General features: G+C 44.6%; 1 protein-coding gene across 1 annotated transcript in view; it reads right to left on the bottom strand.

Annotated features, from left to right (window-relative positions):
• The window catches only part of LOC148521421 (dmX-like protein 1), a 69,873-nt gene that overhangs the window by 23,029 nt on the left and 24,528 nt on the right, over positions 1–22,316 (bottom strand). Inside the window, exons 9-12 of the mRNA XM_088475142.1 lie at positions 12,543–12,629; positions 11,454–11,575; positions 5,964–6,105; positions 223–283 (exon numbers count right to left, since the gene is read on the bottom strand). Of these exons, the coding sequence (XP_088331268.1) occupies positions 223–283; positions 5,964–6,105; positions 11,454–11,575; positions 12,543–12,629 (412 nt within the window). The remainder of the gene's footprint in view (positions 1–222; positions 284–5,963; positions 6,106–11,453; positions 11,576–12,542; positions 12,630–22,316) is intronic.

The following is a 22,316-nucleotide window of genomic DNA, read 5'->3' as shown; positions in this document are numbered from 1 at the left end:
TAACTCTATTTTAAAATAGCTATTCTAGTAACATTAGCATAACCAGGGGCTCAATCTTATACAAAATATGCAAATATTGCTCACTTATTTTGCAACAATTTTACTAATATGACTCTTACAAAAAGCATTAACAGTGCAGCTTTAAATATTAGAATAATCTACTGTATTGCATTACTCCAGCCATATACCAGGACCATTTTATGCACACAGATAATAACTCACAGTAGGGGAGGGTTGGATGGGACGCCATCCTTCGGACATCTTTGATTGTTTTCTTTATTAGCTGTAAGAAACAAAATAAATAGTGTAAACATTTTGCATACGTGAGACATGTATAAGTTTCTTGTAAAACAAAAAAGAAAAAACAAATACATTAAAAGGTAAAAAACTGGTTTGGGTATGATGGTACTCTATGACAAATCTAAACCTGTACACCGTTAAATGGTCTACAACACCTTATTGTTACATTCAGAATATCGATTGATAACAATATACCATAAACATTCCAAAGTATTGAAATTAATGGCATGTATGGATTTCATTTTTGCCACTGTACTTAGATAATAGAAAGATCAGATACTCTATGTGAACCAGAGCCAGATTTAGACCTTATTGGGCCCTAGGCAAGATACCGGTTTGGGGCCCCCCTCCCGCAAACAATGAGAGACATATTGTCCACCTCGGGGAAAAAAATATACATACATTGTGGCTGATTCAGCAGGGAACGCAACTGCTTATATGCTCGCAATCAGCCAATTGTTGATTACTGCGCATGCATCTGCATCGCAGTGCGCATGCGCGAACCTCCAACTGCGACCGGGACTATGATCACAGTGGCTACGCAGACCCATCACTGAGTGATTGACAGTGTCGTTTGGGGGTGGAGACGTGGGGATGGTCGGAGAAACGCAGGCGTTCCAGTGAGTTTGGATGCCGTTGCATGGGTGTGCATAAATTATACACTGCAATGTCTTACTCATACTCAAAGCGTGTGACGAGGTTAGCAATTCCTGAGTAAGGTCACAGCTTGTGCAAGTCTGCATGAGGCTGCGATGGTACTTGATTGTACCGATGGTTTCGCAGTCTTACTACACATTACAGATGTGTGTAAGGTAAGGTAAGGTAAGGTGGGCGACCTTATGTACTGCTGTGGCGGCATAGTGATCACAATGCGATAACATAAGCCGGCTAAGCCCCATATTCAATTTAAGGCGAAAAGCCGAGATTGGCAAAAAAGTTTTGCCGATGACGTCATTTCGCCAGGCGAAAAAGTATTGCCGTATTCAATTTGAAATACTTTCCACCTAGGCGGAAAGTCAATGCAATGTAATAGGTGGAATAGTTTCGCCTATGAATAGCAGGCGGAAAAAAGTGCAGAATTGTGGTTTTGGGGTGCAACATTGTGGGAACCCCCGTGCAGCCTTAAGACAGTCCCCAAAATTTAAACTGTCCAAATTTTTTTTAAAAAGACTTAAGGATACCCCAAAAAATGGCATTCAATTTGGGGGTGAAAAAAAAAACAACAACAAAGTTTGGGGGACAAAGTTAAAAACTAGTGAAATAGACTCCAGGGGGTTCCCAAGTATGCCCCAGGAGTTTTTTCGATTGCAGGTGCTTGCAGAAGATGGATTTTTACGATTTTTTTAACTACACTTTAGCAACTTTTAAAAATGCTGGCCCTCATTTTCAAGTACCCCAAATTTGCTGGGACTAGTTATTTTCTTCAAAAAACACTGCTAAATGGTATTCTTCACCACTTCTGCAAAAACGCTATATAGCACCTATTGAGACTATTTACAGTGGCCAGCAGGACTATTCGGGGGTACCCATAGTGATCCCCCATGGCAGTGCATCTTTTTTGGGGTGTCAGGCTGAATTCCCCAAATCTGACAGCACTTTGCCTGTTTCAGTTTCGCCGGGTGCCGCTTTCACGTCCTTTCAAATTGAATACGGGATAAGCGGGGAAGCGCACGATACTCTTTCGCCTGCAAAACACGCAATGTAGGCGAAAAGTTGGGCAGGCGAAAAAGTAATGCGGACGCGAAAAATATTGAATACGGGCCTAACTGACTCGTGGGAAAACGGAGGCCGTCGCCGCCCCCTCCTGCCCATAAACGGCAGCAGACTGTCAATGACTGACAATCTGTTGCCGGATTGCATGTGAACATGCAGGACCCATACTGCACATGTGCTGTACGGGTCCGGAGCCTATCGTGCACTGCTGAATAAGGCCCATTGTCTGCCACAGGAAAAAAAATACGCACACATTGTCCGCCAAAGGAAAAAATATATAAAACATACATTAATTCATTGCCCCCACAGGAAATATATAAAACATACATTAATTCATTGCCCCCACAGGAAATATATAAAACATACATTAATTCATTGCCCCCACCCCTCCCTGAAAACTGTGTGACCTTACCTCACCTTAAAGAACTGCAGGGAAGGTTGCAGAAGGAGCTCTATAGTGACCAGTGATCCACTCCCTCACTTGCCTTTAGCATCAGCCTGCGATTGCACCGGCACACAACAGCAGCTTCAGTGATTATTCGGTGGCTACATTTGCACTGTGTGCGTAAGTGAGACAGCGTGATGTATGACGTCACGCCGCCAGTTATACATCACATGCGCAACACAGCAGAGCTAGAATCAGCCCCTGGTCCTGGAGCCGGCACCCGGCACTCTGCTGTTAGCGCAGCGATTATACATCTACCACCCGCCGTAGTCTTCGGGAAGCCAGCACAGCACGCTGTGCACTCTGACACTTTTTGCGGGGTTAGCGTTCCGCTGGAAATGTCCTATGTACAACCCTGGCCAAGGGCCCCCTGGAACTCGCCGGGCCCTAGGCGGGTGCCTTTGTTGCCTAGCGGGAAATCCACCACTGATGTGAACACTACCATACCTGCTAGATGCAGGCATGATACTGCAATATTTGCTTGTGTGTAGAAAAGGAGGCACTGCCCTTTCTTACTGAGCGGGCTTTCTCCCAATTCCTAAGCAGAACAATTTGATAAAACATTATTAATTTATCTATAGAACTAAAATGTTATGTTCTCTCCATTACAATTACGACTTTGTTTTGGTAGTCTATTAGTTCCATATATTGCATTATATATCACATACTAACACTCCCTGATTTAGACAAAATTGATCTTGGTGTTACAGGGGGGGTACAGAGCATGTATGAAGAGTAAAATGGATTAAAGCCTATTATTTTAAATAAAAAACAAATTGTGGTCACATTTCTCATGCACCAGCCTGTCAGCCAGGTGTCCACTATTTGCAATGCTTGGGGAAGGCTCTGTCTCTTTAAGCCTGTGCCAATATACCTCACCCACAAGCATAGACATGATCGATGTTTTTTCAACTGTAAGTAGCTAAAAAGTGTAGGCATATAGTTTCAGTGGCAATTGAGATGCACGATCTCAAATGTTTTTTTTAAATGTATTGGGCATTCCTGGGCAATAGCTGTTCAAACTCATGGAGATGCAATGTCTTTTAGGCGTGTTATGGGAGTGCTGCAGGCGTGTCGCATAACTGGTTCCAAACTCAGGCGCAAAACTGCTTACACTGGAGTCCATTCTCTGACGGAGAATTTGCACCTAGTATGGGGTAGGTGCTAGTTTTGATGGTGCATTCGATGGACGTATTTAAAGACATTCTACATTCGCCTACAGGTACAACTTACCCATATGGACAACTGTTGAGGATAAGGGTATAGGGCAAGGCCTTGGAACAGAAATTGGGGAGGTTGAGGTGAACTCGGGATGATCATCACTGAGTAACATTTATTCAATCCTATTAAGATGTACTGCTCAGAATGCATGTCATATAGAAAGCATGACACACATAATACTGCTTTGCCTCTGAATACATACTGTTGCCAACTAGAGGGTCAGAAAAACAGGAGAATTAAGATCTTACCGGTAAAATCCTTTACTTCGACTCCATAGGGGGCAGAAGGGATGACTCTGGTGCCCAAATTCTCCTCTCCAAGCTGTACCCAAATAGTTAAGCTGCAGTTCCCATCAGCCCAGGCTCCCTCTCCTCTATACCTCGCCCTCAGCCACCGGCAGCCAGTTTAAGTTAACAAGCCTATGGCAAGGCCAAAGTCTGCTTAGTAGCTGGCCAGCTCCGCTTGTGAAAATAATACAAGACAAACAAAGAATCCGACCTGTGGAAATCTCTGGTCCTGTCGTAAATCCGGAGAGCCCTCACAACATCTAAAGAGGCCTCCTCTGGTGAAGAATCTGGAATGCTGAAAGATGAAACCACGATCTCCTGATTAACATGAAAACGAGGCACAACCTTGGGAAAATAACCCAAGCAAGTTCTCAGAACGGCCTGATCCAAGTGGAAATGGGGAGCACAAGATAAGGCGCTCCAGTCGGATACTTGCCGAGCTGATGAGATGTCAAGCAGAAAGACAGGTCTTCCATGAAAGCCAACACAAGTCCACTGTATCCAAAAGCTCAAAGGGAGCAAACAGTAGTAGAGCCCTAAGAACCAAAGACAGGTACCAAGGAGCCACCGGAGGAACAAAGGGTGGCTGGACATGGAGAACTCCCAGAAAAAAAGTTAGCACATCAGACCGCTTCATGTACCTTCAAAGAAGAGAGCCGGAAACACAAATCCAGCCCCATCTGCAAAAAAGAAAGAACGCCTGAGAGGCGGAAAGACCTGGGATTGAAGCCCCTGGCAGAACACCTATCAAAATAAGTGCGCCAAACATGGTGATAGATGTTCGCCGATGAGGGCTTCCGAGCATTAAGCATGGTACAAATGACACGTCTGGAAAGCCCTTTTTCCCGCATGACAGAAGTCTCAAGTGAGAAATTAAAGTAGTGCACCAAAGGCAGCCTGTCTACTAGAGGAAGCATTTTGGGTTGGGGGGAGGATCTAACGGGGGGAGGATCTAACAGGAGGAGTTCCCCCCCCCAGTCTGGTCCGGACCCCATAGCAAATGGCCGCCACTGCTAAGTGTCTTGTTCATGAGGTGCCCTGGAGGTCTAGTGGTCGAAGCGGGAGAACCGGAGCCCCCAGAACAGCACTGCCGGTGATCTCCCGCACCACCAGCAGGGAGCCACTCTTACCTTGTCCGCCAATGTACGGCCAGCTACAGCTCCGGGAGATGTCTCTCCTGTGTGCAGGAGTCCGCAGCCGGAGCCACTGACCCAGTCACCGGGGCTGAGGTAAGTGATGAGTCAGTGAGGGCGTTCTATAGGACGCCTTTCACTGCCACTCTAAAAAAAACCCAAAAAAACGAATACAATTAAAGTAATGGGGGACCGCCTAAAGCAGCCCCCATGAAAACCGTGTCAGCTCCTGCTAGCACCAAACTAGAACTGGCAGCCAGTGGCTGGGGTTGGGGAATAGAGGAGAGTGAACTTGTGCTGATGGGAACTTAAGTTTAACTATTTGGTGCCCAGACTCTCCTCTCCAGGATATACCCAGAGTCATCCCTGTGTCCCCTAATGGAGGAAGAAGAAACACAGCTTTACCTATCCCACCATAGCTGTGTGCTCCCATTTCAAAAAATGACAAATAAAAGTAGAGGGTCTAAAGTATATCTACTGAGATGAGCTGGTTGTTTTTTTTTTTTTTTCTTTAATAGGTAATTTGTCCATTTCTTGTAAAATAGCTTTTTTTTTTTTTTTAATATACCCCAAATTGAAAGTGGTGTGCCTTGTGCCTAACACTAATTCACAAGTTCAGGAAATGAACACTGGAAGCGCTGCAACAACACATAAATGCCATGTGTTCTAATCAAACATTTTAAAGCAAGTTACAAGTATCATAATGTGCTGTACTTAGAGAAATGGAATGCTGCCGCACATTGCTGGGATTCAGGTAAATAGGATATACAGGAATTTCAGTAGGCACATTCACCAAATGATGACATTCCACACACGCACAAAAAATTAAGGCATTAAGTGAAAGACATTTTTAGCGACACTTACCACAGTTGCACCTCTCCCAGTTTGAACTCCTCCTAGCCAAGGCATATTGATAGGTGTGCCTGGATTGCTGTGGGTGTAAGGAGTGGAGCCCTGAACAGCTGAAAGATCATCACGGGTGTGTACAACCAAGAAATCGTCAGTTCTATGAAAACATTATAATACATTATTACTAGCTTTTATTTAAAAGGCACCACAAGGGTTCTGTATGAACAAGGGGAACACATATAAAAAAAACAAATATTAAAAAGTACACAAAATAAATATAGACGCAAGTCTATTTTGCAGATGAAGTGTTTGTGCGGTGTATGCTCCGGAGCATGAGGTCGTGCTGAGAGAACTGCAGAATATTCAAAAGCTGTGTGTACGCAGAGATCTGTTTTCTCATGGATCTCTAACACTAAGGCAGTGGTTCCCAAACTGGGTACTGGGGCACCCTGGGGCACCTTGGGACACTTGCAGGTGTGCCACAGGTTGGTGGTTCCAGACCAAATCAAATTATTTATGGTCCATGTGATAGGTAAAATCAGAACTGGTGGCTGCCAATCATAAAATATGTGGACAAACCCAAACTGAAACCCAACCATGTCTACCACCACATAACTGAACCCAAGATTACATATAGGTATAATTTACTTAATTTAATAATGTTTGCACACTTTCTCAATAAGAAACTTTTACCCTAGGGGTGCCATGAAAAAATGCTGATACTCTAGGGTGCCGTGATTCAAAGAGGATTGGGATCCACTGCACTAAGGAGAGAGGTACAGTGGTGCTTGAAAGTTTTTTATGAACCCTTTCCGAATTTTCTATATTTCTGCTGAAATTTGGCTTAAAACTACTTCAGATTTTCACACAAGTCCTAAAAGTAGATATTGAGAACCAACTCAAGCAAATGAGACAATAAAAAAATGAGCCTGTGAGTGGCAAAATTATGTGAACCTTGGCTTTCAGTATCTGGTATGACCCCCTTGTGCAGCAATAACTGCTTCTAAACATTTCCGGTAATTTTTGATTTGTCCTGATTATCAGCTTGGAGGAATTTTACCCCATTCTTGCATACAAAACAGCTTCAACTCTGTTTTGTTGATGGGTTTTCTCCCATGAACTGCTCGCTTCAGGTCCTTCTCCAATATTTTAATTGGATTAAGGTCAGGATTTTGACTTGGCCATTCCAAAACTTTAAATGTATTCTTCTTTAACCTTTCTTTGGTCAAAAGACTTGTGTGCTTTGGGCCGTTGTCTTATTGTATGACCCACGTTCTCTTGAGATGCAGCTCGGAAAGATTTCCTAACATTTTACTTTAGAATATTCTGGTATAATTCAGAATTTATTGTCCCATCAATGATGGCAAGTCGTCCTGGGCCAGATGCAGCAAAACAGGCCCACCACCGTGTTTCACAGATAGTATGAGGTTTTCATGCTGGAATGCAGTGTTCTCCTTTCTCCAAACATAACGCTTCTGATTTAAACCAAAACGCTCTATTTTGGACTCATCTATCCACAAAACATTGCGTAATCTTTGGCAAACTGCAGACGGGCAGCAATGTTCTTTTTGGAGAAGCGGCTTTCTCTTTGCAATCCTGCCATGCACACCATTACAGTTCAGTGTCCTTCTGGTGGTGGACTCATGAACATTAGCATTAGCTAATGTGAGAAAGGCCTTCAGTTGCTTAGAGATTACCTTGGGTTCCGTTGTGACCTTGCGAACACTCTTGGAGTGATCTTTGTTGATCGACCACTCCTGGGGAGGGTAATAATGGTCTGGAATTTCCTCCATTTGTACACAATGTCTGACTGTTGAATGGTGGAGTTCAAACTCTTTAGAGATGCTTTTGTAACCTTTGCCAACCCGATGAGCATCAACAGCTCTTCTTCTGAGGTCCTCAGAAATCTCCTTTGTTCATGGCATGATACACTTCCACAAACGCGTTGTGAACATCAGACTTTGATAGATCCCTGTTCTTTTAAAAAGACAGGTTGTCCACTTACACCTGATTGTCATTTCACCTTCAAAAATGTCTGTTAAACCTAAAGGGTCACATACTTTTGACACTCACAGATATGTGATATTGGATCATTTTATAAAAAAAAAAAATTAGCGCGTCTAATTTTTTTGTCTCGTGTTTTATTTGGTTATCTTTATCTACTTTTTGGACTTGTGAGAAAATCTGGGGTAGTTTTAGGCCAAATTTCAGCAGAAATATAGTAAATTCTGAAGGGTTCACAAACTTTCAGGCACCACTGTAGAATATTAACAACGTTTAGAATGTCGACATTGTTTGGAGGTCAACATGTCAAACGTCGACATTCACAATGTGCACAAAGTGAATGTTGCCCATGCGGACTTATGTTTTAGATGTGCGTGTACCTAACCCTCAGGAACCCATCGGGTTCTTGGTCACTTCCCTGACTAGGGCCCTTCTCCCCCGATCGATCACTTTAGATGGTCGGCCAACTATAGGAAGAGTCCTGGTGGTTCCGCACTTCTTCCATTTACGGATAATGGAGGCAACTGTGCTCATTGGGAACTTCAAAGCAGCGGATATTTTTCTGTACCCTTCCCCAGATTTGTGCCTCGAGACAATCCTGTCTCGGAGGTCTACAGACAATTCCTTGGACTTCATGCTTGGTTTGTGCTCTGACATGCACTGTCAAGTGTGGGATCTTATATAGACAGGTGTATGCCTTTCAAAATCATGTCCAATCAACTAAATTTACCACAGGTGGACTCCAATTAAGCTGTAGGAACATCTCAAGGATGATCAGTGGAAACAGGATGCCGTGAATACTTATGTACATGAGATTTCTTAGTGGTTTTTTTTGTTTTTTTAATTAAATTTGCAAAAATCTAAAAAAAACAAAAACTTTTTACACAATGTCATTATGGGGTATGGTGTGTAGAATTTTGAGGACAAAAATGAATTTATTCCATTTTGGTATAAGGCTGTAACATAACAAAATTTGGAAAAAGTGAAGCGTCGTGAATACTTTCCGGATGTTGTGTGTCTGTCTTTTTTTTTTGTTCTATGCCATTTGTTTGCTCGTGCACAGATCCCCAATCTACACAGCATAATTTTGCAAAGGAAGTGTGGCAAACTGTCAGTCACGGTCGGCTTGTTTCTTTACTAATGCACATCTCTCCTAACAGGGCAACCTGCTGCGCCATGAGCAGGGCCGGATTAAGGGGGGGGGGGCGACAGGGGCGGTCGTAATAATCCATGGGCCCCCATAAACAGAGGGGCCCCCACTAGCAGCGGTACGCTGTGTGCGCCCTCCGCTAGTGTCCCCTCCGCTAGTGTAGTATAGACCGTGCAGTGAGCGCAGCCACACTACACAGTAACATACACACAGCTGCTGGCGGCAGCTGTGTGTATGTTACAGCAGCCGATGAGAGTCAGACAGACTCTCATTGGCTGCTGCTGGTGATGATGGGAGAGACGTCATGACGCTGACGTCTCTCCCAACTGTGCAACAGAAGAGCCGGGACTCGCGTCAGGAGCGGGGTTTCAGGTAAGCTTTTTTTTTTTTTTTTGTGTGTGTGGGGCACTGTCACTGCATGGGGGTGGCCTTACAGGCGTCCCTGTATGGGAGGGCAGCTACAAGGGTCACTATATAGGGGGGGGCCACTTCATGGGGGCACTGTATGTTTGCTACTGGGGGCAATGCATAGGGGGGCTACTACTGGGGCATTGTATAGGTGGTGATTACTACTGGGGGCAGAGCATGGTAGACTACTGGGGTACCGTATGGGGGGCGGGACTACTACTGGGGGCACTGTATAGGGGGGACTACTACTGGGGGCAGAGCATGGGGGGGATTACTACTGGGGGTAAATGCTTTTGGGGGAATACTACTGTGGGCACTATATAAAGGACACTACATAGGGGGATTACTACTAGGGGCACTGTATAGGAGGGACTACTAATGCAGGCAATGCATAGGGGGGGAACTACTACTGTGGGCAATGCATAGGGGGGAACTACTACTGCGGGCAATGCATACGGTGGACAACTACTGGGGGCACTGTATAGGGGGGACCACTACTGTGGCATTATATAAGGGGCACTGCATAGGGAAGACTAGTACTGGGGGCACTACTACAGGGGGACTGCATAGGGGGGACTACTACAGAGGGCACTGTATATGGAGCACTGTATTGGGGGGACCATTACTGGGGACATTGCATAAGGGGCACTTCTACAGTGGGCATTGCAAGAGGGACATTAAGGTGTATAGAAAGAATAAAAAATCCTAGGGTGATGAGAAACGGTGGTATATAGGGGCCCCCACAAGTTTGTTGTCCAGGGTCCCCCACAGACCTTAATCCGGCCCTGGCCATGAGAGTGAAAGAACAGGATGGCCATATCAGAGACTTTATGCTCATTGTCCACCTTGGTTATACACAGCCTTTGATGCAAACTAATGTTAAATAGTAATTCTACAGCTAGATGAGTATTTACAGATAGATTACTGAAAGCATATTTAATGGACAGACTTTTACCCACAGCTGTAGAAGAAACACCTATAGAACATATTGAACACAATGGAAGAAAAACAAAACGATAATAAGGACGACTTTTATAAGTGACATATTTCTATGATGCCAGTGTCTAAGCAGGGCACATCGTCTACCAAATTAAAGTTATTGGTCTGTAGATTTGCAGAAAAACATTGGCATTGTTATTGGTTGCTTCGTTTCGGAGTTACGTGGCAAAACGTGATCTTGCCATTTACAATACATCACCATTGTGCTCTGGAAAACGTGACAGTTGGTGAACTTTCACTCTGCTGGTTGACCTGGAACATGTGATCTGCTGGGTGGCTGGAAACTGACAGTTATTTGCAGCCACATATTTATTAGCGCGTCTTCATTCAATTCATCTTACATTGTTTACACCAAACATGCCTAGAGGCCCGACCTCGAGGACGATGTCGTGGTGGAACCCTTACAGGTCGCTCAGAGTGTGCAGTTCAAAGTTGTTAAACAACATATAACAAGATCAACTGATAAAGCGCTTGCATTGGGCATAACATATTGGCCACAATACTACTCTTTGGGTCCTATGGCCGTGTAATGTTTGAACTGTGGTGCCCTACACTTCATGGTAGAGAAGGATAAGGCCATCTTTCAGACTGCTGTCACAATGGAAAGGTTTTGTTGCCCAAATGTGGTTGTTCCACCATATTTAGCAGGACACTTTATGTCAAATACCATCAAATTACGGACTCATCTCCATTATATCCTCAGTAACTAATTCCATGATATCCTCCATAACTAAGGCAGTTACCGCCAAGATTCTCTAGTATTATATTAATGCTGCTGCCATTATTTTGTGAAATTTGGGTAGGATTTTTTTGTTTTGGATATACTGTAACCATTATTCTGTTTCAGGCAATACCTGAAAGAGCACAATGAGTTGCTTTGTTTAAGCACTGATTACTTTGGCAAAAATTCAAAAAGACATAAATGAACTAAAAGAAATGCATACCCTTTATTTTCCATTTCAGATTCATCATCAATCCATGAATAAATCTGGGTGGCCAAGATTGCAGACACATCAAGTTCCTGAATATCATGGCTGGAAGCGATCGCAACACAGTTTCTGTTGGCCTTAAATTAGAATAGAAATACAGACATTTTATAACCAATAAATTAAATCTTCATGGTAGAAAGCTAAGCTCACCCCCATATAGAAACCATGAGCAGAACAGATAAATAGTTCAGCCAATAAAGTCCATATCATCGATAAGTATCACTAGCTATTTCTCAACTACAGTCCTCAAATACCGAACAGGTCATGTTTTCTGTATTTCTTTAGTCATGCATAGGTAAGCTAATCTATTTTCATGTGTCAGTAATTATACCTTCTGTCTCCATAGATAGAAATGTTTAAAATATTATTTGTTGGGGGTACTTGAGGACTGGAGCTGAGAACTACTGGATTAGTGGATCAACATGGTACAGCAGTAACAAGAAATATTCATTTGTAGCAGGTTGGCACAAACAAAATATACATCAGAAGCACCAAGAAGAAAATCTGCTGAGGCTATGATTTAATTACACGGCTAATACAGTACAGACAAATATTGCAAAAAACAAAATCAGTAGATGTAAATGTATGAAAGAAATAAAAAAAAGTTTAAGACGACCTACTGACAAGCTAAATTTCTATTTAGTGTTCAATCGGGATCGGTATGAATGACCGCCAGACGAGAGCCCGGCGGTCGAGATCCCGACACCGGCAGGCTGAACAGCGGAGATCCCGACGGAGGTGAGTTAACTACCTAACCCACCCCTCCCTAAATCTCCATTAGGGGTGCTTAACGTCCCCCTACCCGCACCCTAAACCTAACTCTCCCGGGGGAGGTGCCTAGCCCCAACCTTCCCCCGGGGGTGCCTAACCCCCCCGTTCCCCTAGTCTAACCCTAACCCTCCCGGGGGGTGCATAACCCTAAATCCCCCCGGGGTGCCCTAAAATCCCGCGTCGTTCTGGGATTGTGACCGCATCCCATTCAATCTTATTTTAGGAAAATTCATGGTTACATTATGAAGGAGCAGAAGGTAGCAGTATACATACTTTATTTACTGCAAAAGCAGTGATTATGTCGGACTCTTTATGGATTATTCTTGCTCTCCCTCCTGAGGATCCAAGATCAGTTTCAGTCTTTTTAATAAAAAAAAAAAAAAAGAAGGAAAAATAGGTAAATATAGGATCACAGGATCTTAATTCAGTATAATTGTAAGAAGAATTTATTTTGTACCTGAAAATGGTAATTGAGAATCATGAGAATATATATAAAATTGTATCTGTGTGCAAAATAAGCTAATCCCTACATGGGTATAGCACTATACCAAATGTCTTCCTATTCCCTTCACGAAAACACAATTTTACAATTAATCTATTTTACTACAGGTGCCACAGTTTCTTCACTGTGAGGGGAAACCATAAATAATGACCTAAAAAAAAAAGGGGATTACATATGACTAATACAGCAAAATTACACAAGAAATTTACATTAAAGAGCATCATCACAAAATTAAGGACCGGTTTTATTTATTTTAAATCATATGTAGTCATAAATTAATGAAGACATTTATGCACTACATGCAGTAGTTTTATTTTTCATGTTTAAAGTCCATTGGCTATTAATTTATTTTAAGGAATAAGCCCTGAATGTTACACGGCTAACAAAAAGGACTACAGTAAGTGCTTGATTTGACCTCTGCCATCACAGAGATGTAGTGAGCTGTAATCTTTGTAGTATACTCTGCAAGCCAGTTATCCCAGCTTTAACTGAAATGATAAACAGTACCTGCTCACAAACCAATATGCTAATGATCAGCTTTTAAGCATGTTTTTTTTTTCCCATAAAACCAGTTCCCTGTAATATCTAAGCATGTGTGACCAATATGAACTAACTAGATCTGTTACTGAGAAAGGGAGATGTCTACACCAACTTCAATGGTACACCCATTCCATATTAACTGTAGTTCCTGTACAGTGTCGACTGTACTAGAGTTGCAGTATAGAAATGATGGGTGTTTAATCTAGAGATTATTTTTACAAAAAAAAAGATGTTCTTTCAGAATCCCGCATCAAGTCTAGTACTGACGTGTTTGTGGGTGTGGGTATTATGTATTTATTTCATGCAATATATATTAATAATTTATTGATTAGGGTTGAAATTTGAGATTTTGGGTCAGATACAAATGAGTTAAGGGAAAAAAAAAGGCACAAAATTCCCCCCACAAACAAAAAACCAAACAGTTCAGATTTAAGTAAGTAGTCTACTTGGCTAAGCCTGCACCTAGCTCAGACCAGCATAAACAAATTGACATCGCAAACTTCACTTTTACATTTTGCACTTGTAAGTAAAATGTTTGATCATTTTATAAAATTCCAATATTTCAATATACTAGCACTGTTTTGTACATTCTTGAAATGAAAGAGAAACACCATATGAAAGGCAAACATTCATGCATGTGGAAGAGAATGTGAATAATAACAGGAAGTTTGCTAACTTTATGATCTTAAAAGACGGTAATAGTATAATAATACATATTATGAGAGCATGACTATTTTGCAGCTATTATCTAGTTTCAAAAGAAAAAATGAAACAAACCCAAGCATGTAGATGGGAGGAGTGTGGGCAACTTAGTTTCATGCAAATGGGTTAAAAATGTTTTTGAGGCTCTTGCTTCAAAACTTCTGACTCAGTCTCCCAGTGAATAGTTCAGGGACCAAACTAATGCTGCATACACACAGAACAACTTGAACAACCATAGATATCGTTGATAGCTTTCCTTCCAACTTTCTGTAGCGCAGGTCAAACCATTTTGGTTGTACACACTGATAGCTTTACTGATATATCTATCATAGATATCTATCTTTTTACAGGCAAATCTTTACAATCTCGGTTGGCCTGCATGCATGAAAGACCATAGATATCGTTATCGTTGATGCAGGAACGCGCATCGTTGGTCGTTGTCAGGTTGGTGACTACAAATAAGTGAACAATAACGATATCGTTCAAATTGCTCATAAAAGTCGTACCGTGTGTACGCACCATAAGCCTGTCATTGCTCTCATTATATTCTTTATCCTCATTGGAACTGTACATGCAGGAACTTATTGTTCACATCTCTATCAAAAAACTCATCACCAAGAAGCAGCTTTGGTTCACTTCATTTCTTCCTTCTAGTTTTCACAACTCTGGATTTTGGATTTCGGAAAAACAAATTCCAAATCCAAAAGTTGGTTTGCTTTAGGTTTCATGTTCTAATACTTAAAATCCTGTAATCTCTAAAACTACTCTACAAAAGGAAAAAAAAATCTACCTCAAATAAAACAAGCTACATCCATATATCCCTGACTAGCTGGAGTACCCGGCGTTGCCCGGGATTTTAAGAATGTTTGTTTACACATCATCCTCCAATAAACCTCTCCTTAGGCAGGCCTCACGAAAAGTGTGACAAACTTACCCATCAACAGTCCTAAGGTCTCCGAAGGAAGTAGGACCTGTAACGGTGTAAAGCAAACTTCGGAGATAGAAGCATTCAAAATGTGTCGGTTGTACAGTGTAAACACGGTCAAGAGCATCTGTTGCTGTGATACCAGGATGACCATTCTACAGCGACTCCCTGTTTTCTGCGCATAAAAACTTTGAGAAGCTTTCCATGTGTAATATTTTGACAGTTCACAGTACAGCAGGGTACTTGCACAGTCATCATATTGACACAGTTTGAAGAAAGAAGTCAATGTTGTTGCATAATTTGGTATAGTTAGACAGCTGAGAATGCTGGGAAAGCTTGCTAAAGCTCTCTTCGATAATAAACATTAAGATCATGACAAAACATAACACAAAACGCTCGCTCCGAGGCCCTACCGATATGCCGTGAGGCCCCACAATGAGTGTACAGCAAAAATTGTGGTTTTTAATAAATTAAAAATTAACAGTAATTAATTTCGATTTCCAATTTTTTTAATTGCCTCGGCCCTGTTTTAATATGCTAGTATGTAAAATTTCATGATCTTGGCTTGTAAACTGTGGATTTGTATAGAAAGACAGAAGGACAAATTTTCGCTTTTATATGGTAGATTATGCTGAAATAAGATTTAGTTTTCACTATAATTTCTCCCTATTACAAATAACTCAATAACACAAATTGGTGTTAGTACCAGGTCCTACTACTTCATTCCTGAAATCAGGACTGCTGGCCCAACCCCAGCCTTCTTCCCTGCGAATTAAAACAACCCCGTAATTAGAAGTGCATACCTCCCAATTACACTGTAATCAGGACAAAAATTCTGATCTGATACTGAATCCGTCCGAATCAGGACTGTTGGCAGGTATGGGCAATCTGCCCACATAAGCCGTAAGCAAGCACTAATATGATCCAAATTTCTGTGTCACTCAAAATAGCCAGCAACTACATGCATGTTCTCGATATCAAGAGATATGTGGAAGCCTGCTCAGAAAATTACCAGTGAGTAGTATTAGCCAACTATGATAAAGTTGGTGATGCGATACGTTGGCATGATAGTCCTGTGCCAAAACCTGTTAACTGATTGGTAAACTATATGTGCCAATATTAAAAATAGCAATTATCTGACACTCTGGCAAACTAATTAGAGTTGCATACATATAGAGACATCTAAACACGCCTGAAGGGATCAGGGACCCATTCAAGGCAAGTGCTACTGAAAAATAACTGTACATTAAAAAGCATCTATTCTAGAAAGAGTAAAAAAAAAAAAACTATTAAACTGAAATGCTTACAGACACAGTTCAGAAAAGTAACAACTAATTGTAGAAAGTGTGATAAGTTGTCTCTCAAGTTTGATTAAAAAATATGTAATATAAAGTGTAATTGCCCTGGTATTAACATTCATAGCTCTTATGGAACATCTCTGCTATTGTGCTTGCTTAATCTACCTATCCAAACCACAAACTGGAAAATAAAAATTCCCAGCTAAGTATATGCCACTCTGACATGCATACCCCTGATCCCAGAACAGGACATTCAAATTACAAGTCAAAGTGGATAAACATATGAGGAAAGCAGCTTCAATGTGTAGCTGCAAACATTTAAATAAATAACTATTTATGCTCAACTGAATTATTATTATAGAGAGGGTAGACTGATCCATAAGCAGAACAGGGATAAGGTGATCACTATACGAGTGCTGATTGAAAAGTAGCGAGACTGCCTCTGTTTTTCTGTCCCATAGACAGGGCCGGCGCTAGGCTTTGCTGCGCCCAGCACCGTCTGTGTTGCCTCCCCTTCTCTCCCTCCCCCTGAGCTTACATAATCAGACTAGCGCCGGGAGGGAGAGTGGGCGTTTCCTGCACCCGCCGGATACAATGGCACTCCGGGCGACGTGCCTGGAGCCGCCACTGCCCATAGGTAAACGTTGCAATGCTATTCTGGTTATTGTGAAGCTCATACATCCATGTGTCTTAACCTGCGGTTAGACTGCCGTAGTCTTCTTTATTGACAGAATATCAGAGTTACGGTATAACATACATTAGTTAACTCCTTTTCTTCAAGGTCCATAGGATCCACAGAATCTACCTTGGGGGATATGTAGTGGAATGATCCATTGCACCAAACAGCTCTAGCTTTGCAGCTCCCAGCATGTATCGGTCCTCCTCCCTATATACCCCGCCACAAGCCACAGGCATTCAGTTTGTAAACAAGTCTAACGGCAAGCGATGGAAAGTGGAGAAGGAAATATATCGCACACAAGAAACACTCAACATACGAAGAGGGAATCCGTGATACGAAAAAAGGCAAAAGAACAGATCCCAACTGAGGCCAGGTGTGTCAGGGAGGGTGCTCTGTGGACCCTATGGACCTCGAAGAAAAGGAGTTATTCTAAGGTTTGTTATACCATAACTCTGATTTTCATCTTCAGGGTCCATTGGGTCCACAGAATCTACCTTGAGGACTTCCTAAAACAGTTCCCTTAAGGGTGGGGACACTCCTGCGCAGAGAGGAGAATCCGCCGCCCAAAGGAAGCAACCTGGGAGGCAAAAGTATCAAATGCATAGTTTTGATAAAAATATTGACGGAAGACCAAGTGGCTGCCTTGCATAGCTGTTCAGCCGAGGCGCCATGTCTAAGCGCCCATGACAGTCCCACAGACCGAGTAGAAAGTGCAGTCACCTTGTTTGGGACAGGGAGACCAGCCTGTGTATAGACCTGAGAAATAGTCGTACGCAGCCAGCGAGCGAAAGTCTGTTTGCTGGCCAGCCTCGTTTGTGAAACCCATATAACACAGAGAGCGACTCGGATTTCCTGATGGAACTGGTACGATCCACGTAAATACGAAGGGCTCAAGGCACATCCAAGGAAGCTTCACCTATAGAGAGGTCTGAAGACTGAAAGGCCGGAAATACAATCTCCTCATTCATATGGAAACAGGAAACCACCTTTGGTAGGTAACCCGCCTTAGTACGGAGGACAGCTCTATTTTGATGGAAAAACAAGAGATATGGTAAGAACTTACCTTTGTTATCTCTGTCTCTACGAAGTCCATAGGGTCCACAGGGTTGACCTTGGGGTTATAGCTGGAACAGGATCCATGGGCACCACACAGTTAAGCTTTTAGCTCCCAGGATGCACTTGGGTCCTCCTCTATACCCCGCCCCCGAGCCACAGGCACCTCAGTTGGTAAGCAGCCTAGGCCGGAGGAGAATATGGAACAGAGAGAAGGAAGACTGGAACACACAAGAAACCATACTCACAGCAATAGGAGACGGAAAACCGGTGACCAGCCACACAGCCCATTTGAAGCCAGGTGCGTCAGGGCGGGCGCCCTGTGGACCCTATGGACTTCGTAGAAACAGAGATAACAAAGGTAAGTTCTTACCATATCTCTTGTTTTCTACTTCAGGGTCCACAGGGTTGACCTTGGGGATGTCCCAAAGCAGTTCAACTAAGGGCGGGGACGCTCCTGTGCTGAAAAGAGCACCCGGCGCCCAAAGGAAGCATCCTGAGAGGCGAAGGTGTCAAACGCATAGAACCTCAAAAACGTTTGAATAGAAGACCAAGTGGCTGCCTTACACAGCTGAACAGCAGAAGCGCCACGTCTAGCAGCCCAAGAGGGACCCACAGAACGAGTGGAATGAGCCTTAACAGAGGCTGGCACAGGTAAACCCTCTTGTGCATAAGCCTCACAAATAACGGAACGAAGCCAACGGGCTAACGTTTGTTTGTTGGCAGGCCAACCCCTCTTGTGAAAACCAAAGAGGATAAACAAGGAATCAGACTTCCTAACCGAAGCCGTCCGGTCTACATAAATTCTAAGCGCCCGGACCACATCTAAGGAAGTCTCACCAGCTGAAAGATCAGGGGACTGAAAAGCTGGCACAACAAGTTCCTGATTAATGTGGAACTTCGAGACCACTTTGGGCAAAAACTCAGGACGAGTGGGGAGCACCGCTCTGTCCTGGTGAAAAATCAGGAAAGGAGGGCGACAGGAAAGCGCCCCCAATTCAGACACCCTCCTGGCCGAAGCAATTGCCAGGAGAAAAACCGTCTTAAATGTCAGCCACTTGAGCTCCACCGCCTCAAGAGGCTCAAACGGAGGACCCTGCAGGACCCGTAGCACCACCGCCAAGTCCCAAGGAGCCACAGGAGGCACAAAGGGAGGCTGGATCCTGAGAACACCCTGGAAAAAGGTGTGAACGTCTGGTAGTATTGCAATCCGCCGTTGAAACCACACGGACAAGGCGGACACATGAACCTTCAGAGATGCAAGGCGTAAGCCGAGATCCAATCCTGACTGAAGAAATTCCAAGATCCTAGAAACTCGGAACACCTGAGGATCATAATGTCTGGACTCACACCACTGAAAGTAAGTGTGCCACACTCTGTGATAAATCCGTGCTGAAGCAGGCTTGCGTGCCCTGAGCATGGTACCAATAACCGAACTGGAGAAGCCCCGAGACCTCAAGACGGCTGTCTCAAGAGCCACGCCGTCAAAGACAGCCGACCCAGATCCGGGTAAAGGCAGGGCCCCTGAGACAACAGGTCCCGACGCTGAGGAAGAAGGTACGGAGCGTCGATGGAGAGGCTCCTGAGATCGGAGTACCAAGGACGTCTGGGCCACGCCGGAGCTACCAGCACGAGCATGCCGCCGTCCTGCTTGAATTTCCGCAGAACCCGAGGAAGCAGGGATAGCGGAGGAAACAGATACGCCAGGTGAAACGTCCATTTCACAGACAGCGCGTCCACCAGACTTGCGCCTGCGTCTCTTGTCCTTGACCCGTAAACGGGCAACTTGTGATTGTGACGGGAGGCCATCAAGTCCAGCTCCGGCAGTCCCCACCTGTCCACGAGTAGCTGAAACACCTCTGGGTGAAGCGACCATTCCCCGGGATGCACGTCGTGACGGCTGAGGAAGTCCGCCTCCCAATTGAGGACTCCGGGGATGAAGACCGCCGAGATCGCCGGAATGTGACCCTCCGCCCAAGTCAGGATACGAGACACCTCCGACATCGCTGCCTGACTGCGAGTTCCGCCTTGGTGGTTGATATACGCCACCGTGGTGGCGTTGTCGGACTGCACCTGTACCGCCCTTCCGTGAAGAGCGGGGCCGGACGACTGCAGGGCCCTGTATACTGCCCGCAGTTCCAGGATGTTGATGGGGAGAAGTGCTTCTTCCGCTGACCAACGACCCTGAAGCGACAAAGAGCCGGTCACTGCCCCCCAACCCCGGAGACTGGCATCCGTCGTGAGCAGGACCCAGTCCGGGATCCAAAATGGGCGCCCCTCGACCAGATGAGCTGTCTGAAGCCACCAAGCCAAAGATTGCCGAACGTCCGGAGACAACACCAGCACCTGAGAGCGGATCCGGTGAGGTAACCCGTTCCATTCCGATAGAATCAGCCCCTGCAGGGGCCGGGAATGGAACTGGGCAAATTCCACCATGTCGAATGTCGACACCATGGACCCCAGAACTCTCATAGCCGAATGGACCGACAGGCGGCAACGGCTCAGGCAACTGTGTATCCACAGCTGTAGGGAGGCGACCTTCTCCGGAGTCAGGAAGATCCTTTGCTGACGCGAATCCAGCAGGGCTCCCAAATTAACCATCCGCTGTGATGGAATCAGGGAGGACTTTTTCCAATTTATCAACCACCCGTGTGCTTGCAGGCAAGCGATCGTCAGGTGGAGATGTTGAAGCAGTACCTCCGGGGAGCTCGCCAGCAACAGGAGGTCGTCCAGATACGGCAGCAGCCGTACATTCTGGTTCCGAAGATGTGCGGCCATGACCGTCATAATCTTCGTGAACACCCTCGGTGCCGTGGAGAGACCAAAGGGTAGCGCCCGGAACTGATAGTGGTGTTGAAGGATAGCGAACCTCAGATACCGCTGGTGTGAAGATGCTATCGGAACATGGAGGTAGGCGTCCTGGATGTCCAGGGACACCATGTAATCCCCCGGTTCCATCGCCAGAATGATGGAACGTAACGTTTCCATCCTGAACTTGGGAACTCTGAGGAATTTGTTCAGAGACTTCAAGTTGAGGATAGGGCGATGAGAACCATTGGGTTTCTGCACCAGAAACAGAGACGAATAATACCCCGTCCCTCGTTGTGATAGAGGAACGGGAACAATGACCCCTGCTTTCAGCAAGGACTCTATAGCCTCCTGAACCTGTAACGCCTTGGTCTTGTCCTGAGAAGGACTTGTGCAGAAAAACTGGTGGGGTGGTCTGTGCCGAAAAGACAGGGCGTACCCCTGGGAGACCACTTCTCGAACCCAGGCATCCGTGGTGGTATTGTGCCAGCACTGGGCAAATAGAAGAAGTCGGCCTCCCACTCTGAGGTCCCCCAGAGGGAGGCCTGTCCCATCAGGCCGCAGGTTTATCTTCCTGCTTGGAAGAAGGGCGCCGAGCACTCCAGGCTTGCTTCTTGGGTTTAGAGGCAGTCTTATGGTGCATACACACGATCAGATTTTTCCTTCAGATATGAACGATAACGATTTAAAAATCGTTCAGTCGTTCATATCTGAAGGAAAATCTGACATATCTGACATGCCTGAACGACGGACGATCAACGATGCGCGTTCCCGTTTGTCAGATAACGATATCTGACATCTGATGGGTTTGCAGTCAGACTTGGACGATTCCATTCATTTTAATGCAGTCAAAAATCGTTCAATCATTCAAATCGTTCAAATCGTTCAAAACTTTGGTAAAATCGTTCAAATCTTTCAAATCGTTTAATCGTTCAGTCGTTCATCTGACAAATCTGACAAGTCTGACAAATCTGACCGTGTGTACGCTCCATTACTCGCAGACTGTCTCGGGAAGGACTGACCTTTCGCCTTACCCTGAACCCGAAAGGAACGAAAAGCCGAACTCCGAACCTTAGCAGGCAGTGCCGCCGAAGGGAGGAAGGCCGACTTGGATTTAGCCAGGGTGTCCACTATTTTGTCCAAGTCCGGACCAAATAGTAATTCCCCATTGAAAGGTAAGGCCTCCAGACCCTTCTTTGAATCAGAGTCCGCTCTCCAGGACCACAACCACAAGGATCGGCGGCCAGACACCGCTGCAGCCGATACCCGCGAGGTCAGCAGACTAGCATCTAAAGAATCTTCACCAATGTAAGAAGCAGCGTCCCTCATTTGTCCCAACAACGCCCGCTGGACATCCGGAGCGTCGTCTGGGAAGGTATCTTCCAATGCATTGGCCCACCCCTCAATGGCCTTGGCCACCCAGGAGATGGCCATGGACGGTCGGGCCACCGCCCCGGAGAGGGAGTAAATAGACTTTAAGCAAGTCTCAACTTTCCTGTCCGTGGGATCCTTCAGCGAGGATATCGACGGTAATGGTAAG

The sequence above is a fragment of the Taudactylus pleione genome, unplaced genomic scaffold (assembly GCF_031769625.1).
Source record: "Taudactylus pleione unplaced genomic scaffold, aTauple2 ptg000162l, whole genome shotgun sequence".
In the NCBI taxonomy this organism is placed as follows: Eukaryota; Metazoa; Chordata; class Amphibia; order Anura; family Myobatrachidae; genus Taudactylus; species Taudactylus pleione.
Note: the sequence above shows the minus strand (reverse complement) of the source record. Positions and strands in the feature narration are given on the sequence as shown.